The sequence below is a fragment of the Catharus ustulatus genome, chromosome 2, assembly GCF_009819885.2.
Source record: "Catharus ustulatus isolate bCatUst1 chromosome 2, bCatUst1.pri.v2, whole genome shotgun sequence".
In the NCBI taxonomy this organism is placed as follows: Eukaryota; Metazoa; Chordata; class Aves; order Passeriformes; family Turdidae; genus Catharus; species Catharus ustulatus.
This window is the reverse complement of record NC_046222.1, coordinates 119463295-119481665: the sequence shown is the minus strand read 5'-3', so window position 1 is coordinate 119481665 and position 18371 is coordinate 119463295. Positions and strand designations below refer to the sequence as shown.

The 18371-nt window shown below is 41.5% G+C and overlaps 1 protein-coding gene across 6 annotated transcripts; it reads right to left on the bottom strand.

Moving 5' to 3' along the window:
- Positions 1-1680: 1680 nt before the first annotated feature.
- U2AF1 (U2 small nuclear RNA auxiliary factor 1) lies at positions 1681-18105 on the bottom strand. Of its 6 annotated transcripts, none has more exons than XM_033051364.1 (9): positions 18015-18105; positions 16662-17187; positions 15524-15611; positions 12716-12782; positions 8552-8601; positions 7862-7960; positions 6597-6730; positions 6265-6357; positions 1681-4620 (listed from the first exon to the last, which is right to left on the bottom strand). In XM_033051364.1, exons 2-9 carry the CDS (start codon positions 16829-16831, stop codon positions 4485-4487), a joined length of 837 nt encoding a protein of 278 aa, XP_032907255.1. In that variant the 5' UTR covers positions 16832-17187; positions 18015-18105; the 3' UTR covers positions 1681-4484. The 6 variants fall into 6 exon arrangements, with proteins under 6 accessions (XP_032907255.1, XP_032907253.1, XP_032907257.1 ...); XM_033051362.1 differs by lacking the exon at positions 12716-12782 and adding an exon at positions 11837-11903; XM_033051366.1 differs by lacking the exon at positions 16662-17187 and having other exon boundaries at positions 18015-18103.
- Between the last annotated feature and the right edge of the window lie 266 nt (positions 18106-18371).

The following is an 18371-nucleotide window of genomic DNA, read 5'->3' as shown; positions in this document are numbered from 1 at the left end:
GTGATAAACACTCGGGTTTGTCCCCAAAGGAACACCTGGATCACTGTCTCCTGCTGGTGGGAACAGCTCGAAGAATGCTGGATCAAGGGGCAGCCACACACACAAGCTGTGCCCACCCCTCACTCACATCCCACCCCTTCAGCAGCGTCCCGTACAAACGATCCTGCTGGAAAGCCAACACCCCAACAACACAAATTATGCAGAAGTACCGGACCCTGATGCTTATCAGCGCACAAGAAGTCGGCATTTGCATCTGAACAGTCAGAGATAAGCACCCTGCCCCCTCCTGCCTTTGATACTGAAGGAGCCGCTGGCACCGGAGCCAGCTCTTGGCTGCCACCCTTCACCCGATCCCATCCCAGCCACAGCTGGAACGTGAGATCGGCTGAATTAACGCCACTCCTGGCAGAAAGCACAGCAGGGAAACGGGGACCTGCTAAAGTTCTGCTGCTGAAGAAACGCGGGGCTGCAGAGCGGGGCTGTGCTGTCCTCTCGCTAAGTTTACAATTTTGTAAAAAATAAAACGTGAAAGGTTAACAGGGGATCAGAGGGTTTTGGATGATGAGCACAGGACTGTCCTCATGGCTGAGGAGAGGCGCTGAATCACAAAAAAGTAACAACAATGTGGAGAACTCTCACCACTGACAGTTGTGCACTCCCCACCCCTGGAAGTGCTCAAGACCAGGCTGGAAGGGGCTCTCTGAGCAGCCTGATCTAAAGGTGTCTCTGCCCATGGCAGGGGGGTTGGAACATGATGGGGATTAAGGTCCTTTCTAACTCAAATTATTCTATGATTTAAAAAAAAAAAACAGCTACTTGGATGAATTTAGAAGTCCTTGTGGATGGGCTTTAGAAAGCACCATGTATCAATTCAACGTGAAGATACATTGATTTATTCTACAGACATCTGGATGTAATTTTGATATTTTTGTTTAAAATTGAAATCTGTTTGCTCCAGGGTAAGACTGTACAGTAACTCAGTTTCAGCCTTGCAGTAAGTGATAAATGCAGCTACAAACATTCTCTTGCCACTCAGCCATGACTTCCTCACCAGCTAAAAAGAAACATCAACTCAGTTCTGTTTTTCAGCTGGAACTTTTCCTGACCACGACTGTTTTTAGGGAATCTTCAGTGCAGCAGTGTCTTGAGGATGAAATTATTTACCCATACTGCTATGAAAGCAGTTTCACTAATGTGTTAAAGACAACAGATGCAGTTTGAGATACTGATGTACAATCATTAACACCCAAAATTTTGCAACACCAGGAGGAATCATCTTTTAAAAAAATAGTAATGACCCCCTCTGATTATCTATTTTTTCAATTGAACACATTCCTTCTGTAAAAATCAGCTTTCTTGTCCTCTGCAGACCACCACAACAGAAATTTGCAGCCTCTTCCTAACCTTGAAAATGCAACCAAGAGCCTCATCAATTAAAAGAACCCAAGTCAAACCCCCCAACTCCTAACCCCAAGCTGCACACTTAAAATTCAGCTGGATCATGTAAATATGGAGAGGCTCAGGTTATTGTAGCTGAAGGCAAGCTTCACCAGCTCTGAAAAGCAGAAGGCAAAGAATTGCTTCAAAAATAGCTTAAGATCTAAGAATTTGAAACTTCACTCTGTCCTCATTAGATATTTAGAGAGCAGCATCCAATCTAAAGGAAAGGGATAATTTTTGTCAGATTCTTATAAAAAAAGGCTTTATTTTGAACAAGTTTTCTCCATTTGGTTTTACAGTCTCAACATACATCATATTCATGGACAAGCAGCATTTTCACAGAGTAAGAGCCAAATACAAAGAAGAGAAAGCCACTTGGGATTAACAGTTTCAACCTAATTGACTCAGAATTCAGATAATCCTGTATGCTGTCACTTATTTGAGGTAAAGGAATTCCAGAAATTAAGATCCACTGTTCAACAAAGAAATATTTGAGAAGTAGGAACCTTGGGGAGGAGGGGGGAAAAAACAAATTCTAAAGACATTATGGGCAACAAGAGAAGGGGAGGTAGGATTTCCACTTGGTTTGTATTGGTGAACCAACACTTGGGTTGATCAGGTGTCAATGTTTAACCAAATTGGTGCAGTTTAAATTTCAAATCTGATTAATTTTACTGTAGCATTCTCAAAAGGTGAACCTAACAAGATATGTCATGAGCTTAGTCTATGTGCTGAATGCTTTACTAGGCACTCATTAGACTATTCAGTAAAATCTGCTGCTTTCAGTGCCCATTCTGACATATTCCAGTTACATGGGGAATTTTTGGGCAGCTGTGCAATCACATCATAGAATTATACATTTGGTAGAATTCCAGAATGCTTTCTTAAGTAAAACTGCATTAGGGGAGAGAGAAAAATCAACCTTCCACTATCTGATCATGCAAAAATACACCTGCAGTGAAACAGGGTTTAGATAAACAGATTAAAGCCATTACAGGGACACATTTGTACTTGTTTTAAACTAACTTTATAAAACAACTAACTCTTAAACTAGCTTTATAGAGCAAATCTTAAACCTTTTCAATAGCATCCACATTGTATTAGATATTGTTTAAAAACCAAAAACTATCCTCACCTTTTGTAGTTTGAGATTTAAATTAGCTCACCAATAATCCTGAATCTCACTTAAGAGAAATATGGAACTGGATTAATATCCTGTAAACTCTAAGAACTAAATTATCAATGTGAAATTCCTAATGCCCAGCAAAAATACATTTCATTTAACGCCAGGCACTGCTTAATTTCTTCCAGTAAAGCATCATTTGATTTATGTACTTACAACAAAACATCATGTGGAGATGGGCTTCACTGCTTGAGTGATATTTCTTCAAAAAGGGTCCTGGCACACCAAGTTCCAAAGTCTGGTTGGCTAAACCATCCAGTGGGAACAAAAAAAATTCAAATTGAACTGGTGCAAGAATTTAGTTTAAGAAGCAAAGCGTATTAATTTAGAAAAGCTCATTTTTCAGTTTATTTTTCCAAGTTCCAGTGAGAAAAATTGTTTTATACTTAAGAGGCAGAAAGAAGCTGGTTTGTTAATCATCCATGTGATGCATCCTATTTCCAATTTTTTTAAAAAGAATCACCAAGGAGCAGATTTATCATTTAGCAAGTTATCTGGCTCAGAACTAAGGAAGCTCTAGCAAATTCTCTCCCCCACTGGAAAGCTGTGTTTTATTGCGTAGCTTTGTGTACATAAAGCTCTATTTTGCAGAAATATGATCAATGACCCAAATGTCTTGCTATGTTACACTTTGAAGAAAAGCAGACATGAGTGAGGTGAAACTGCAAGTCAACCATTGTACAAACTGTCTCTCAGAATTCCAACATTTCCACTGAAGCTTTAACACTTTGGGACACAACCTATGATGTTCAGTGATTGTGCAATTCAAGCTCAAAAAGAACAAAAAAACAAAGCCTTTGTGAAGGAACTGCCATCTGTCCATCAGCTTTCATCACACTCCAGTCCATCAGAAAGGTGGAAAAGAGATTTATTTTCCACGAGCATCCAATTAATTTTCTATGACCTTGAACGCTAACAAAATGCTTTTCATTAAATGACAGGTGAGAGAACATAGATTAGAAAAAAAAAAAAATCTAAAGAAATTTGATCCTTGCATTTCCTTCAACAGCACTTCTCTGTCATGTTGCATGGAGCATAATTTTGGCGGGTTTTTTCACAAAACCCTCACCTGCCTATTATGAATCATTGCAATAAAAATAGGTTTTTTCCACACTGCACTAGGCAACTTTCTTTCCAGCTAAAGAAAGGAATTTAGTCAAGAATTATAAAAACCTGAACTATGAACTCTGGCACAGCCACTCAACTACGCCAGAGTGCTTAGAAAATAGGCAGCCAGGAGTAGCAACTCAACTACTCCGGAGTGCTTAGAAAATAGGCTTTAGATTTTACATCAAGAAATTGGATTTATTGTAAATGCCACAGTCACATTGATAGACAGAGCACAGACTTCTGGTAACAAACAAACATACATTTTTGTAACTAAGCGTTGCTACTCAGTAAATAAATGCATTTCGCACAGCCTTCCTCTTAAATGTGCCTAAACTAACCTAAATAAGCAGACAGCATAGCAGAAAAGGGAAACTTATGTGAGTAACTGTTTCTTAAGCAGTATATTATTTTTACTATGTATATAATATTTTATATTATATACACACACATTTTAATCAACAGTTCAAATTATACCCGAATAAAATTTAAAAAAAAAAAAACCCAAACCAAAACTGGCGCTCCTCCAATACATTTACCACCTTTCCCTCAGGCAGACTTAATCCAGGTATTTGTCAAGATAGAGGAATGACAGTTAAAAAGACTTCCCCCCACAAGAAACAAGTTACACAAAGAATACTGGATCACTACAAATTTTTTATTCAGAAGCCCATCTTTAAAAAAAATGTCATTATGAACTTGTTTGGTCAAACTACAACACTTTCTAGCAGACATACAGTAAAAATGGCATGGCTCAGAATCGACCGGATCGTTCACGATCTCTTGACCGCCTCCTGTCCCGCTCGCGGCCGCCTCCTCCTCCTCCGCCTCCACGGCCGCGATCTCTGGATCTAGACCGGCGTTCACGGGACCTCGACCTGGATCTATGCCTTCAAAACAAAGTTTGGACATTTTATTCTTTCACCCCAAGCAGCAATTTATTTGCAGTACCACACAGCAGAGCACGTAATTAATAACGGAGTGATGAGGGAGGAGAAAGGCAGGGCGTCATTAGAAGGATTGGTTAATTGGCACTTGGGCTGCAAAACCAAATTTGTTTCCAAACTGCCCAAATGTCATAGTGGGGAGTCAGCACAAACGGGTACAGGAACTGGCTGTTCCCTGCAGTCACCTCTCACAATGGATGTGCAAACCCCGAGGAAGGCACAGTTACACTGCTGTTATTTAAAGCAGAAGGGGACACCTGCTTTGGCAGACAGGAATAGCTCTTAGCAACACACACCAAAAGCCTACAGCTGCTTCCAAGTCCACTCACATTAAATCAATTGCATTAATTAGCAATTACAACCCAGTTCTCCTGGTGTTGTTTCCTCTACATGATTTTTACCTCCCCAGGATATCAGCACTGGCAAATCATCTTCCCTGCCTCTTAGGCTGATAAATTCAGGAAGGGAGCTAAAACCACCCAGATCACACTGCTATCACAGGCACTACCAATCAGCATTACTGAATCTGGGAGTGCCACATTTGTAAACAGTGACCAAAAGGTTAATATAAAAAGAACACCTGAAAAATTTACTTAGCCACAAATATATGTGGCTAAGCAACACAATCTATGGTTTTCAAAGTTAAATTCATCCTCTGAGATTCTGAAAACACTGCCAATTAGAGATATTTACAGGAAAAACACATCCACAATCCCAGGCTCCTGCTGTGATTGACAGAAATCTACAAAACCACATTCTATATAAAAGCAAGATCAAAAAATTTTATATGCCTATCCCAAACAGCAAGGTCTTAACTGCAAGCAGATAGAATCCAGTTCTAAGTGAACCATCATAGTAACAGCAGTGGTAAAAGCCCTTCTGCAAGGTACCTCACTAAATGAATAATTTAATATATAATAAAATGTATTTATCTTTTTTTTTTACCATTAAGTAAAATTACTTCTTTCTCTCACTGGGAATCCCTGTCAAGAAGGGACACACTTGAAGTTAAAAGTGAGCTCCACACAGTGACTGGCTGGTATTAACAGTAAGAAATGATACAGGCTACAACATTCCACCATTAACAGTTAAAAGCAAGTAAGGCTGGGTCCTGAGTATAATTTATAGATATGCCTGACTGCACATAATGCTGAAAGCTGCCAAAATGCTCACTGGCCAAGCAGCCTGCATCTAACAAAGGCCATGAACAAACAAACACATTTAGAAGAGAATAAAACAGAAATATAATGCAACTTCTCCCAAATAATGTTTATCTGTACACTTTAGAGTTTGGAGATCTGAGCAGGTAAGGCCCATGTGCTCAGGAACTCAGTGAGTTTTCTCACTGAACCCTGCCTTCCACACCAACCTGCAGAATCCAGAATCCAGAAGCACTGTATTTTTAGAGCCCTACTCCTTTGTTCTAAACTGGCCGCTTGCCAGTTTGACTCGATGCCCTTTGGCATGTGCCAGAAGTGCGTCAGAAAAGACAAGAGGATTTGGCACCTGTTTAAAGATTTGCCTTCAGATTTTTCAGCAACTGATCCTTAAATTGCTTGTTTTAGCAGTGTTTAAAAACAAACTTACTTTTTACGACGCCGCCCATACAACTCGCGCCTTAACTCTCGAGAAATGGGCTTCAAATGCATAAAGTTGCAGAAACCTCCTCGTGTACACTCCCTGAAACAGAAAGAGGCATAGTCAGAACTCCATGCTATCTGCTAAGACCTCTAATATTAAATGCACTAAGTTACAAGCATCATTTACTGCCTCACTCTAGGAGAAAATCCCCAAAAATGGCAGAAGTGAAGAGGTTCACTGTGGGTCCTCCACACCGCAGGTACCTGACGTGGTTTTCTTCCTGCACTCAGCTCCTCAAAAGCCCCAGGCAAGCAGGCTCCCTGCTGCCCCTGCCTTACCCCATCTCATACTGACGGCAGCAGGCCTCTCTGAAGTCAGTCACAGGGGAGAGCTCGGCATGGATGGGCTGCCCGTTAAACCAGCGATTGTTCAGGTCAATCACGGCCTTCTCTGCATCCTCTTCACGGCGGAACTAAAAGCAAAATCAGCGTTTTCAGAGAAGCAACAGGAGATAAAAGATTCCTGGTATCTGAGGCTCAGGGCCAGTAATGAAACTAGAAGCTACTTCAGATTTCTTGGGCAGTCCATCAAATCAAGGGTAAATATGCCAGCTTTTCATTAGTTGGGACTCAAGGGCTAATCAAAATATTGATTTTCCTCTTCATTATGCTGTGTTTGGTCTTTTAAGTGGGAAAGTTAGTCAATAGAAGATACTGTGTTTTTTTTTTAGTACAGCTTTAAACCAAGAGAATGCTTATAAATACTTTCTGGAGCACCAACAGTCCTGATGTAATGCATTTTTTCAAACATTTAAGAGATTTTACATAAAAACTGGAGCTTGCATTCATTTAAATGAGAATTTACAAAAATCAGATCCTGTTTTGTGATGAATGTAAAACTTAAATTTGAAATGCCTTTTCAGAGCTAATTTTTTTTAAAACAACTTTTTTTTTCTGATTCTGACCTATGCAGTCGAGAATTTCAGGTGTGAAAATACTTTCCAGCTGAGGGAATGTACAGCCAAAACATTCAAAGAAACTCTCACACTTCCCCCACATTGTGAACACGCAGTAAAATTTCTGCAGGTGACAACTTTGTACTCATTCTTCAAGAGATACCAGTGACTTTTAAAAGTTAAACCTAAGTGCTCCAGTTTGCACCTTGAACCTCCCAGCTACTGCCAAATCTAACTTGGTCAGATATTGTGTTTAACTGGGAAGTTAAAAAATTAATGCACCTGTGGCATATAAACCCTTCTCATACTGATGTGCTTAAAGGGCAGCGTGATGCTGACAGATCCCAAATTAAATCCTGCCAAACTGAAAAGTCCAGCAGTTGTGACTGTTTATATAAAGCAGAAAAAAGTGTTAATCTTTCTGAAAATTACAGAGTTTAACCATCAAGAAAGCTCCTCAAAATTCATTAAAATTTCTGCTGAATTCCTTTAACATTTTTACCCTACTTCAAACTGTGAAGCTGGAGAGGAGCTTATGCACTGAAGAGCTTTCCTAGCAAAATAAAATTACCATCACACAGCAGCTTTTAAAATTCCAAATCAATAAACAGCACCCCTCCTGATTACATGAGCATCTCTTCAGCCTACCTTTACATATACATTTCCAACTAGATGGTCTCCAAGGTTGTCACAAACGTTCATCTCCTCAACTTCGCCGTATTTCTCCTCCATTTCTGTGAAGACCTCCTAAGCACAAAGCAACCCAGCAGAAGTTTGCAGCACATTACTTGTAAGTACAGAAATATTGCATCTAGCTCTATGTCAATATAAAAAAGAGACCTTCCTTGCAAAAAAACAAAGATCACTTTTTTTTTTACATTTTTGGGTTTAAAATTAGTACTTGCTTGGCCATCTGTAAGCACAGCACTACCAAGATACAATAAAAACCTATGGAAAATACACACAGCATTTACAGAACACACAAAAGGCACTGAAAACACAACATAGAAACTCTGATGCTAGCTTCAGGTATTATGTTTCTATACAAATAATTAAGAGTACTTTAAATTTATCAAAAAAGGAGATTATACCATCAAAATGCTACATCTCTTAAGTTGCTGATGTTCAATCAAGCCTATTTCAAGCAATCAAATTAAGGCCAAAGTTACCAATGGTTACACCAGGAAATATTTAATACAACATTGTATGCTTGATGTGAACACCTGAGGAATTAAGTGGTGTTTTTTTCTTGAATCCATCTAATTGTGCTATGCACTACATCCATTTAACTTATTTGTGGTGACAAATCCAGTGACACTGCAAGGCACCTTTACATACCTCAAAGAACTCATCATAATGTTCCTGCATCTCAACATCGCTCACAGCACCTGCAAAAGTCAAAGAGTCAGATCGATTAGAGCCTGTCAAGGAGGAAGAGGAGATTTTGATCAAACTACAAAACAATCTAGAGAGGCCATCTGGAGCATAAGAGACACCATATAGCATGGAGCTAACTAACAGGAATATTGCAAAGGATGTGTGACGAGCTTTGAGTCCCCAAAGTATCTGTTCAAACGTTACATTGATATGATCAAATCAAAGCAAGTTTTAATCAGAGCCAAACTTGTATGCCACAAATTTAAAGGGGAAAATTATTTCAAAATATCACTTAAAATTGAATGTATAATCCCACTGTCTGACTAACAATTTTACCTAAACAGAAGGCAAGTGCTTTGTTACAATTCCAAACCTTAAAATATTATTACAATTTAGTATTCCTCTTCCTAAAGGCAGAAATTTGTGCCCACTTTCTCCAACATGTCCACTGGAATTTGGGAGCTCACAATGTAAAACAGCCCAGAATTTTTTTTCTTTCAATTTGCTGAAAATAGTCATTGGAATGACATACTTTTCTCAGTGCCCTCAATGCTGTGCAACAGAGAGCCATTTTCTAGTTTGAGTGCCGCTTCATTTTCCTGTAGTCCTGCAGAACACCTTTCAGTGCAAGACAAGCCAGCCTTATATTCAAGTTAAGAATATTTTCATGCTACAAGCTGGACTTCAAAAATGAGCGCTGCTTGCCTGCTGCTACAAAACCCAACGTAAGTGTGGCTTATTTTTCAAAGCATTAAAAGTATAAAAATGAATTTCATTTATATTTCTTCCAGTTTAAACAAGTTATATACATTGAAGCCATTAGATTAGTTCTTCAGCAGTTAAGTGGTTTATTAGGACCAAGCAGAGCAGTTCTACAACAAACCCTACATTTTATGCTAGAAAAATATGCTAGTGTTTAAAATTACAAACCAGACTGGTGTAGTTCACAGAATGTGAAAGAGAAGAAACTGAGCCAATAAAGCTGAGTTTATTCATTTTCAGGCTGCTATGAAAAAATTTTTGGCTAGTATTACCACTTGGACAAACTTTCTTTTTCTTCAAAGGCTCCAATATTAACCAGCCACACTCTCTGGAACTGCAGTTCCTGTTCTTCCACCCAGTTCACCTCTACAAGAGGCTAAGGGGAATTTGATTTATAATTTGGGCTAACAATGTTTCTGCATTTGAAATTTCTTCTTCCCCATAGTTATAACAAATTAAGGAATATCAAACATTAAACCAGTAATTCTAGGCAGTTTGATACTTAACTATATTCCCAAGGTTCTGGTAACACCACTGGTAACAGCTTACTAACACCTAAGGATTTTGTTTTGTTTTTAAAGGCATCAGACAGAGGTTCTGTGAGCCTCAGTGGGAATAACTACTTTTTACCAGATGGACAAGTGCTAAAAATTTTTCTTTTGTCAAATTAGGAGATCACAGGCAACAGTTAGTTAATGACTACTTCAATAACCCTCTCAAGTGGGAAGCATACATATGCACAGGCTTTACAAACATCCATATTCCAGGGCTACTGGTGTCTGAACCATGAGAAGCCCAATTACTAATTAAAATACTCAGGAAAACTACTGCTGTTCCAAACTAAGGTTAATCCTCTACGACGGCAATAGAAAGGAAGACAGTTAAGCAACAACGACAAGGCATTAAATAGCTTCCCAAGTTATCCATTTAAAATACATGCAATACTTAAGTAGGGACAAGTATCAAAAACCAAGGAGCCAGGAGTTTCAGCAAACCTACTGCTTGCAGAGCTCCAGCTCTACCCCAGGAGGTACAGTCAGGCTCTGGCACACAGCTACTTGCTTGTCACGACAAACTAGAGTTGGATATCAGCATTTACAATACTGGAGGATCTGTGCAGGACTCTTGCAGCTGTAAATCTAAACAGCTCCACAGACCAAACTGCTGTAACTCTGTGCAAATTAGTTACCAGCGTGTAGACAGATCAGGGAGAGAGTGGTAACACCCAACTGGAAATGTTTTGGTCTACTGAAACAGTGTTAACTACTAAGCATCTGCAAGGAGAGAGCCTACAAACCAATGGAACTGCTCAAGCATCTAGACAAAATGACACAGCTCATTTACATGTCCAGCTTGATTGTGTGACAAGAACACAAATTACATAATCGAGCCATTATTCCTTTTAGATGCAAGAGACAGTGTTGACTTTTAAGTTAGTGGCTGATTCACAAAGCACTTCTAATCAAATGCTGGTAACTAATCTGAACTAGTCTATAAACCAACAGTAAAAAAAAAAAAAAAAAAGAAAAAAAAGATAGCCAAACAAAGCTTTATTACCACACAGTCAATACTCACTTCAACAAGAAATATTAGTTAGAAAAGAACACCGACCCTTTTTTGGTTCTAAAACTTTTTTTTTAAAAATCTTATTCTAATATTGATGATTCAATTATAATGATAAGTCAGTTAATCGCCGATCAACAATCCTGGGCATTAACTGCTGCCAGTCTCACAGGAGCTGTGTTTGCTTATGCTCATTTGTATCTCAGGAGGAGCCATTCAATTACTTCATGACCATACCCAAATGCCTTCCCCTCCTCAAAAGCACTTTTAAAAAAAAATACTTGTCTTAGGTAAATACGCCAAATGGCATTGGAATTTGAATTTTCAAAGCATGGAAAGAATTTTAAGCATGCACCCATCCAAAAAGGACAGCTGCCACAAGGGGTTAGTCAGTCATGGTGTGTTCTTCCAAAGTGCGCTCCCTAAACGGAAGCTGCATTAACCTAGGACAAATTTATGCATGCAGTCTGAAATGTTTCAGTTCAAGTTCTCTTTTACATTTACAGTGCAGGACATTTGTTCTGGATGAAGTCAATGTGTCACAGTCCTGCTTTTTTCGCCAGTGGAACCTAACGGATAGCACAAACATACAGAAAACCATTCCTAGGATGCAGGCAACTGGCAGGGAGAGAGGTGACAGAAGAAAGCAGTGCAACCAACACTGCTTCACGGGGGAAGTACAATTTCAACCCTTTTTGATTTAACAGCTGTTATTCAGATTCCCCTCACAATTTTGGGAGTAGGAAGGAAGGTAGTGGGACAAAAAAATTTTTCGTTTTTTTGTTTGTGTTTGTTTTGAACACATGTAACGAAACGTGGTCAGTTTGATCTGTTAAACTAAAATGGCAGACCAGCTTAAGTCGACACTGAGCTCTGACAATCAAGCCCAGGGAACCAGTGAAGGAACTTGTATGAACTTACAGCGCAAACCGTCAGCAGACTGGGAAGAGTTTTGAGGGTTACGGTAAATGTTCAAGAGGGCAATGGTCTGAAATACAAAACGCAACAACTTTATATTATGGAAAATAATTTTAACAAGAAACTGGTTTCCTTTAGGGTCGCTTTAGCCGAGTCTGTGCTGAAAGAGAGGTGGTTATTCTCTCCCAAGCAGGAGAACTTGCACTTAGCTGGTGACCTGTCTATATCAGCCTAACACTGTAAAGTAATAGAGATCTCATGATACTCCATTATTGTATTCTTAATTCCGCTCCATTCACCAATGTTCCTACAGAGGGGTTTTGCATGATTTCAGACAGCTCTGAAAATAAGTGGCATCCAAACGCAGCAGTCACATTACAAGCATAATAATTTAGATTTGGTATTACTGAATGGTTTCTTAGCAGCAAAATGCCAGGAAAGGAAGTAATACAATAATTAGAGCATAACATGAAATCTCCATTTTCCTAAAAAAGTTAAGATAAAGAAAACCCAGTTTTGGGACTTACCGTACATCATAAATATACCTATTTATTTTTTTTTGGGGGGGGGTGTTAAATCAAGAATTTGAGAAATGTCTGCAGTTTAACCCTTTCAAAAGAATGCAGTGTTACTAAGTAATCAAGTTTCACTTTGCAACACAAAAGGGAATCTGCATCCAGTCCAATTTGTGCAGTCCTTTCCGCACTCAGAATTGCACACATTCCACAAATTCTTGATCTGTGCGCAAGAAGAGTTCCGTCACTTGTCCTGTTTGCAACAGCTTTATGTCAGCAGCTCAGAAGCCAACATTATTTTCTCATAATTAGGAGTGGGCTCTTTAACACCATTCTTTAAAAAAATTTCTCCAACTGTGGGACTTACAGTGTGAGCCGTCAGCCGTCTGTGCACTGTTTTGGGGGTTACGATAGATGTTTTGAATCAAGATGGTCTGCGGGGAAAAAAAATAAAAAGGGGAATTCTACTGGCTGCTGTGCATATAATAGACAATTGCAAAGAGACAACTTGTTTGCAAACAGCTAAAAGTCATATTTTATCCTTAAGACTTCCTTTTGTATTTGCAGAGTATCTTCCAAAATTGCATCCAGACCATCATATTATGAAAACAGTTTTAATTAACCACCAAGAAAGAGCTGCGTTTGTCTCAACAGCTATCCTCAAAATGGGAGGTGTGAGGCCCAGTAACCTAAAATGTCACATGAGGTATTCTGGAGATGCCTAAACTTTCGAGACCAGATTCACTACTGCAAGTTGAGGGGGGAAAAAAAAACAAATGTTAAGTGCACAGCATGTAATACATAATGCCACAGTGTCCAAAATGCTACACCAGACCACAAGGCCTTTAGGCAACTGCTACATCTCGTTTTGTGCATCAGGATTTTCTTGGTGGAATTTCTGTTTAAATAATATAATAGCATCATAGGTTCACATGTTTCCGATCCTTCAAATAAGGACAATATCCTTTTAGCCCTTCTGCTTTTTACTTGAAGAATTAGCCCAGGCAGACTTGAAACCTTACATTTGTACCGTTCTTCTTAAAATCAAGTTGTCTGAAAAAACAAACCATGTTTAAGTTAGTAAACTAATATTACAAAAAAATTCCAAACGTCCATATCACTGTAAGCAGCTCAAAATTTGAGATTTGATTACTTAAAATACAAGCTCAATGTTAGTCAGTACGAATGGCAATCCCCAAGTAACTTTAGCTTAGACATTATCATTATTAGTCAAAGTAAGAATTCAGAGTTTAAAGAAGTCCCAGGACCAGCAATGTCACACCTACAGATGCTACCCGTTTAACATGTAAAAAAAATACAAGTGTAACATCACATTTACAATCACACCCTTGCTTTATGATGGCTCCAGCCATACCAACCAAAGCTTTGTGCTTCCATGGCCCAGGTTTAAACTACCTATGCTTTAGCCTACAAGTGGAGAGTGCCAGAAACAGGCATCTCATTAGGGAGTTTCTGCTGATTGGGAGTAATTTGATCACCCTGGATTGTGTGACCTTTCCTAACACAGCTCTTCTGTAAAGTAGCTGCACCAGCAAGAGCTGCACAAGGTTAAAACATTGTGCTGGTAACTTCCCATTAGCAGGATCTCTGATCTATTTTCTATCACAGCTGATTGTCAACCTGCACACAAATAAAGATTTCTGCACACCCCACACACTGCCAGGGACCTGGGAGATGTCACAGCACATCTGTACAGTCTCTCACTCTGAGGCTGTGCAATCCCAGACATCCCTGGATGAATGGGATGTGTCCTGCTGACCCACTTCAGCTGGCATTAAAGCAAAGCTGTAGCTGCACACAAACTTTTATTGGAAAAAAAGATGTAAGGGTCATGGGGGTTTTTGTTAGGTTTTTGAGGATTTTTTAACTTAAAGGACAACTACTGTGGAAGCTGTCTGCTTTAGAAATATTTTTTCATAGCCAATGACCTAAATTTAGGTCTCTAAATAACCAACTGCACTTCAACTTGTGCTCCATGTAGGTCAGCAATACGGGATAGTTTTGAAAATGGACAGCACTCTTTTGAAATACAAAATCTGCATTTAAAAACTTTCAAATCCCAGAAGCAAAGAGGAGTTTTTATTGTTTAAGTACCAGAAGTCCCTGTCACCAGTAACCTTGCAATTCTCCCCTACAAGTCCCCCTGCCCACTCACAGTTTAGCTTGATGATCACAGCTCTGTCCTGTCACATGGATTTCCTCTCTAATTTCTCCCCAAACCAACACCAGCCCATATCTCATCCTAAGCAGATTAACTGAACTTAAGATTCTGCTGTCAAGTGAACTTTTTCTCTATAGTTAAAACCACTGCAGTTAAAAGTGCAGTAACTTTCAAAGGCACTATTGCTCAATTAAAAAATTCCCAAATAATTCATCTGTGTACCTTGACAATCAGCATTGATAGAAAGAGGGAAAACACACAGTTCTCCAGGAATGTAATCTGTGAATACTGTACTGCTCATAATAATAACAATAATGAAAACCCTGCCAGTCCCTGCACCTTCTCAAATTTATTTTTATTTCTGGCAGACATGCAGTCACATATCATGTCTCTTAAGCACACTCACTGAGCCAAGATTAAATAATCTGTCATGCCAATTGACAATTCACCCTCAGCAACCAGGCAAAGTAGTTTTCAATAAACCATTTCTTCCACATTCAAATTCAAAGGAAGTGTGCAAGTCACTCTTGAAACTTAAGAGCCTGGGTCAGAGAGCAAATGTAATGACAGATGAGCCACTTTCTTTCATTAATTAGTTTTCTTCTATTATATGCATAAAAGATTGAAGTTCCCACCTTTGGGACAGGTGGAAAGCGCTGCCATTGTCTGTGATTTAAAAACTCTGGGATGGTTTAAGTGCCTGAACACCACTGAGAAGGCACACTCACCTGAAAGTTAGCACTGGTTGGTCTCTACTACAGGCAAGCTTACAACAGCATCGCTTCCTGCAGCCATTAAGGGTGACAGGAGATAATTAGAAATGCTGGGAGAAGTAAATGGAACACCCCAAAAAAAGCAAAACCCAGGTAAACTGGGGCTAAAACTGAACTAATTAATCTGGAGCTTGCTAATTATTCACTTGTATCTGAGAATCTATGTTTTAAAGAAGCAAGAATATACTTCCACAAGAAAGAGAAAAAAGAGGAAACAAACCTGGCTAAATGTTGGTTTGTTGTGCAACCGAGAACATCTGTCTCCATGGCGACAAGCTCCAATTTTGAAATAAAATGAGCAGTTGACTCTGCAAGAAAAAAATGAATAAGGTAGTTACACACTGGCACAGAAAATGTTAATTTGCAAAAAAAAAAAAGCATATGCCCTAAATGTCTTTATCTTGATGTGGAGAAGTAACACACAAAAAAACCCACATCAAAACTGTACAGGAAAGCATTCCAACAAACCTGTCCATATTCATTTCTTTTACCCCTAATTTACAGCCAGGATCTGACCAATTTCCCCCAAAGTGGTTTCCTGATGCACCACACAGAAGTGATCTCTGTTTTACTCTTCAGCTTCTTCATTCTTGTCTTTACATCAGTTTCAGTGGGTGATGGGATGGAAAATAACGAGAAAAACTGTCTGAAAATTGACACTGGGAGCTCTGTGGCTGAGGTGATGCAGCCTCGGGTCCAGGCAATAAAATCTGCTTTAAAACTGACACAGTTGCACCTCTCTGGTGTTGTATAAACCACCTGTTTCAGTTATACCCTAAGGGTAACTCAGGCTGCTACCAACACAGTATCCCAAATAATTCAGGGAAGAGAAAACCATGTTACAGAAAGAACACACATAAGCAAAATAAATTCATTTAATTAAGCCATTTCCATGAATATAATTAATGACTTTAAGAGTAAGCTGCTTTTTTGTTTTAAACCACAAGCTTTTCTTGAATGATCCATCTTATGGCACCTTGATAATGACTGGGGTTTAGAAATGCTACTAAAACTGCCACAAAAGGGTGTAACTCACACAGAATGATGAAAGAAAACCACAAGGAGTTTAGTTACCTTGACAAGGAAATTCAAAATTCTGAAGGGCAAGAAAACTATTATGGGCTATATATGGGGAAGTGAAATATTAGAATTCTCCTGGAAGAAAAATTATTATTCCCATAATTAACACCAATTCTTTTCCACAATCCTGTGTAACCAACATCAACTCAAGGAGGGGAGAATTATTAAAGTACTAAAGCACATCTGATCTCTAGCAAAGCATTCTACGGTAAAATTGCAACATGCTCACTCTTCATTATGTTTTTGAAAACAAACACTTAGCATTATAAAATACTTACTGTCTTTTCTGAACTCTAACCTGAAACAAAAAGAAATACCTAACTACAAAATTTCCAATAGTGCCTCCAACTTCAGCACCTTCTGGAAGGTTCCGTCTGCTTTTTTTAACAGAAAACAAGAGCTGCACAGGAATTTCATGCCTGATTAAAACTCTGAAACTGTGATGCATTAAATTCCTATGTATCTCCTTTGTGTGAAAGGATGCTACAGTAACAGAGCTCAAAAGAGAGGCTGCCAACACTGCTTTCCTGGAATGGCAGCACTACAGAGCAGAGCAGAAGCCCCACGGCCAGGGGCTGACAAGAGTAATTTAGTCCAGCAGCACATCGATGCCCCCTTTTCATTTTTACGAGTGGAAAAACACGCCGGTTTGGTCAGGCCGATGGTGACCAAATTTTCGTTAGGAGGGTTTTGTGTGTGTGCTTCCAACAACCAGAGAAACTAGAGGCGTTCCCGGACGCGTGGAAGGCTGCAGGCAGAAGCCTGTAGGATCAGGATGCAGCAGTCGGGGAAATCCTCCGCACCCTGGGGAGGGGGGAGAAATAACCAGTCGCTGTCCTTGCAGCAGAGCGGGAGCTCTCAGGCTGCTGCGAGGCTCAGGGACACGAACAAAAGGGGAACAGGAGGAGGAGGAGGCGCTTTCTGGCAGGAGGCGGCGGGAAGCTCCGGCACCCAGCGGCCCCGACAGGAAGGCGCAGCCGCGGGGGGAAGGGGGGAGGGCGGAGGGAGGACGGGGGAGGGCGGCAGCGCGCCACGAGGCGCGGGCACACCCTCATGGCGGCCGGGGGAGGGGAGGGAAGGGGTGGGAGAGGAGGAAGAGAAGGAGGAGGAAGAAGGGGGGGGGAAGGGAGTGCCCGAGAACGGCCCCGGCCCGGGAGTGGGGAAGGGGGGGAAGGGGAAGCGCGTGGGCGGGGCAGCCGGGCGCGCGCGCGGGAACGCGCGAGACCCACGCGCCGCCGGGCGCGCGCTCCTGGGAGGGGGGGAGGGGAAGGGCCTGAGGGAGGCGATGGCGGGGGGGGAAGGGGGGGAGGGAAGGGGGACGGGGAGCGCGGCCGCCTCTCGCTTCCCTCTTCCCGCCGCGTTCCAGCGGGATGGGAAAGGCGGGGGACGTGGTCCCGGGCGGCGCCCCCGAGGCGGGAGTGGAAGAAATGGGCGAAACGGGCCGGGGGTCCCCCCGCAGGGAAGGAGGGGCAGGGAGAAGGGAGGCAGGGCTGACCGCCGCGATCGGAACAGGCCGCGTCCCCGCGCAACGCGCTACGGGCCTCCGGCCTCCCCTCGAGCTTCCCCCCTCCCTCCCGGGGGTACCGCAGCCGCGGGAGCGGCGCGGGAAGCGGGGGAATGGGGCCACTCACTTGTCCTTCTCGGTGCCGAAGATGGAGGCCAGGTACTCCGCCATCTCCCACCGCCCGCCCGCCCGCCCGCCGGACCGCCCCGGCGCCGCCGCCGCGTCACAGCGACCGCGCCGGAAACGCCGCGCTGAGGGAAGGGGGGGGGGAGGGGGCGGGGCCTGCGCCCCACGCGGGGTCTCCCGGCGGGCGCGCAGGGGCGGCGGGGCGGGGCTGGGGGCGCAACCCGAAGGCCGCGGGTTCGAGTCCCGCCCCCGGCAGGGCTGAGAGGACAGAGCTGCTCTGGGGTGGTGACTTCCAAATGCAGAAATAAAGGGATTCGCTCTAAGATGGAGGGGTGGGTGTGCGCACGTTCTGAAGGGA

Coding starts and splice junctions, on each gene's coding strand:
- U2AF1 (XM_033051364.1), bottom strand. CDS start 16,831: ATGCATCACAGTTTCAGAGTTTTAATCAGGCATGAAATTCCTGTGCAG. Junction 8,602..12,715: donor GACGGCTGACGGCTCACACT/GTAAGTCCCACA, acceptor TGACTTTTGCAG/GTGCTGTGAGCGATGTTGAG. Junction 6,731..7,861: donor TTGGAAATGTATATGTAAAG/GTAGGCTGAAGA, acceptor TTTTGCTTTTAG/TTCCGCCGTGAAGAGGATGC.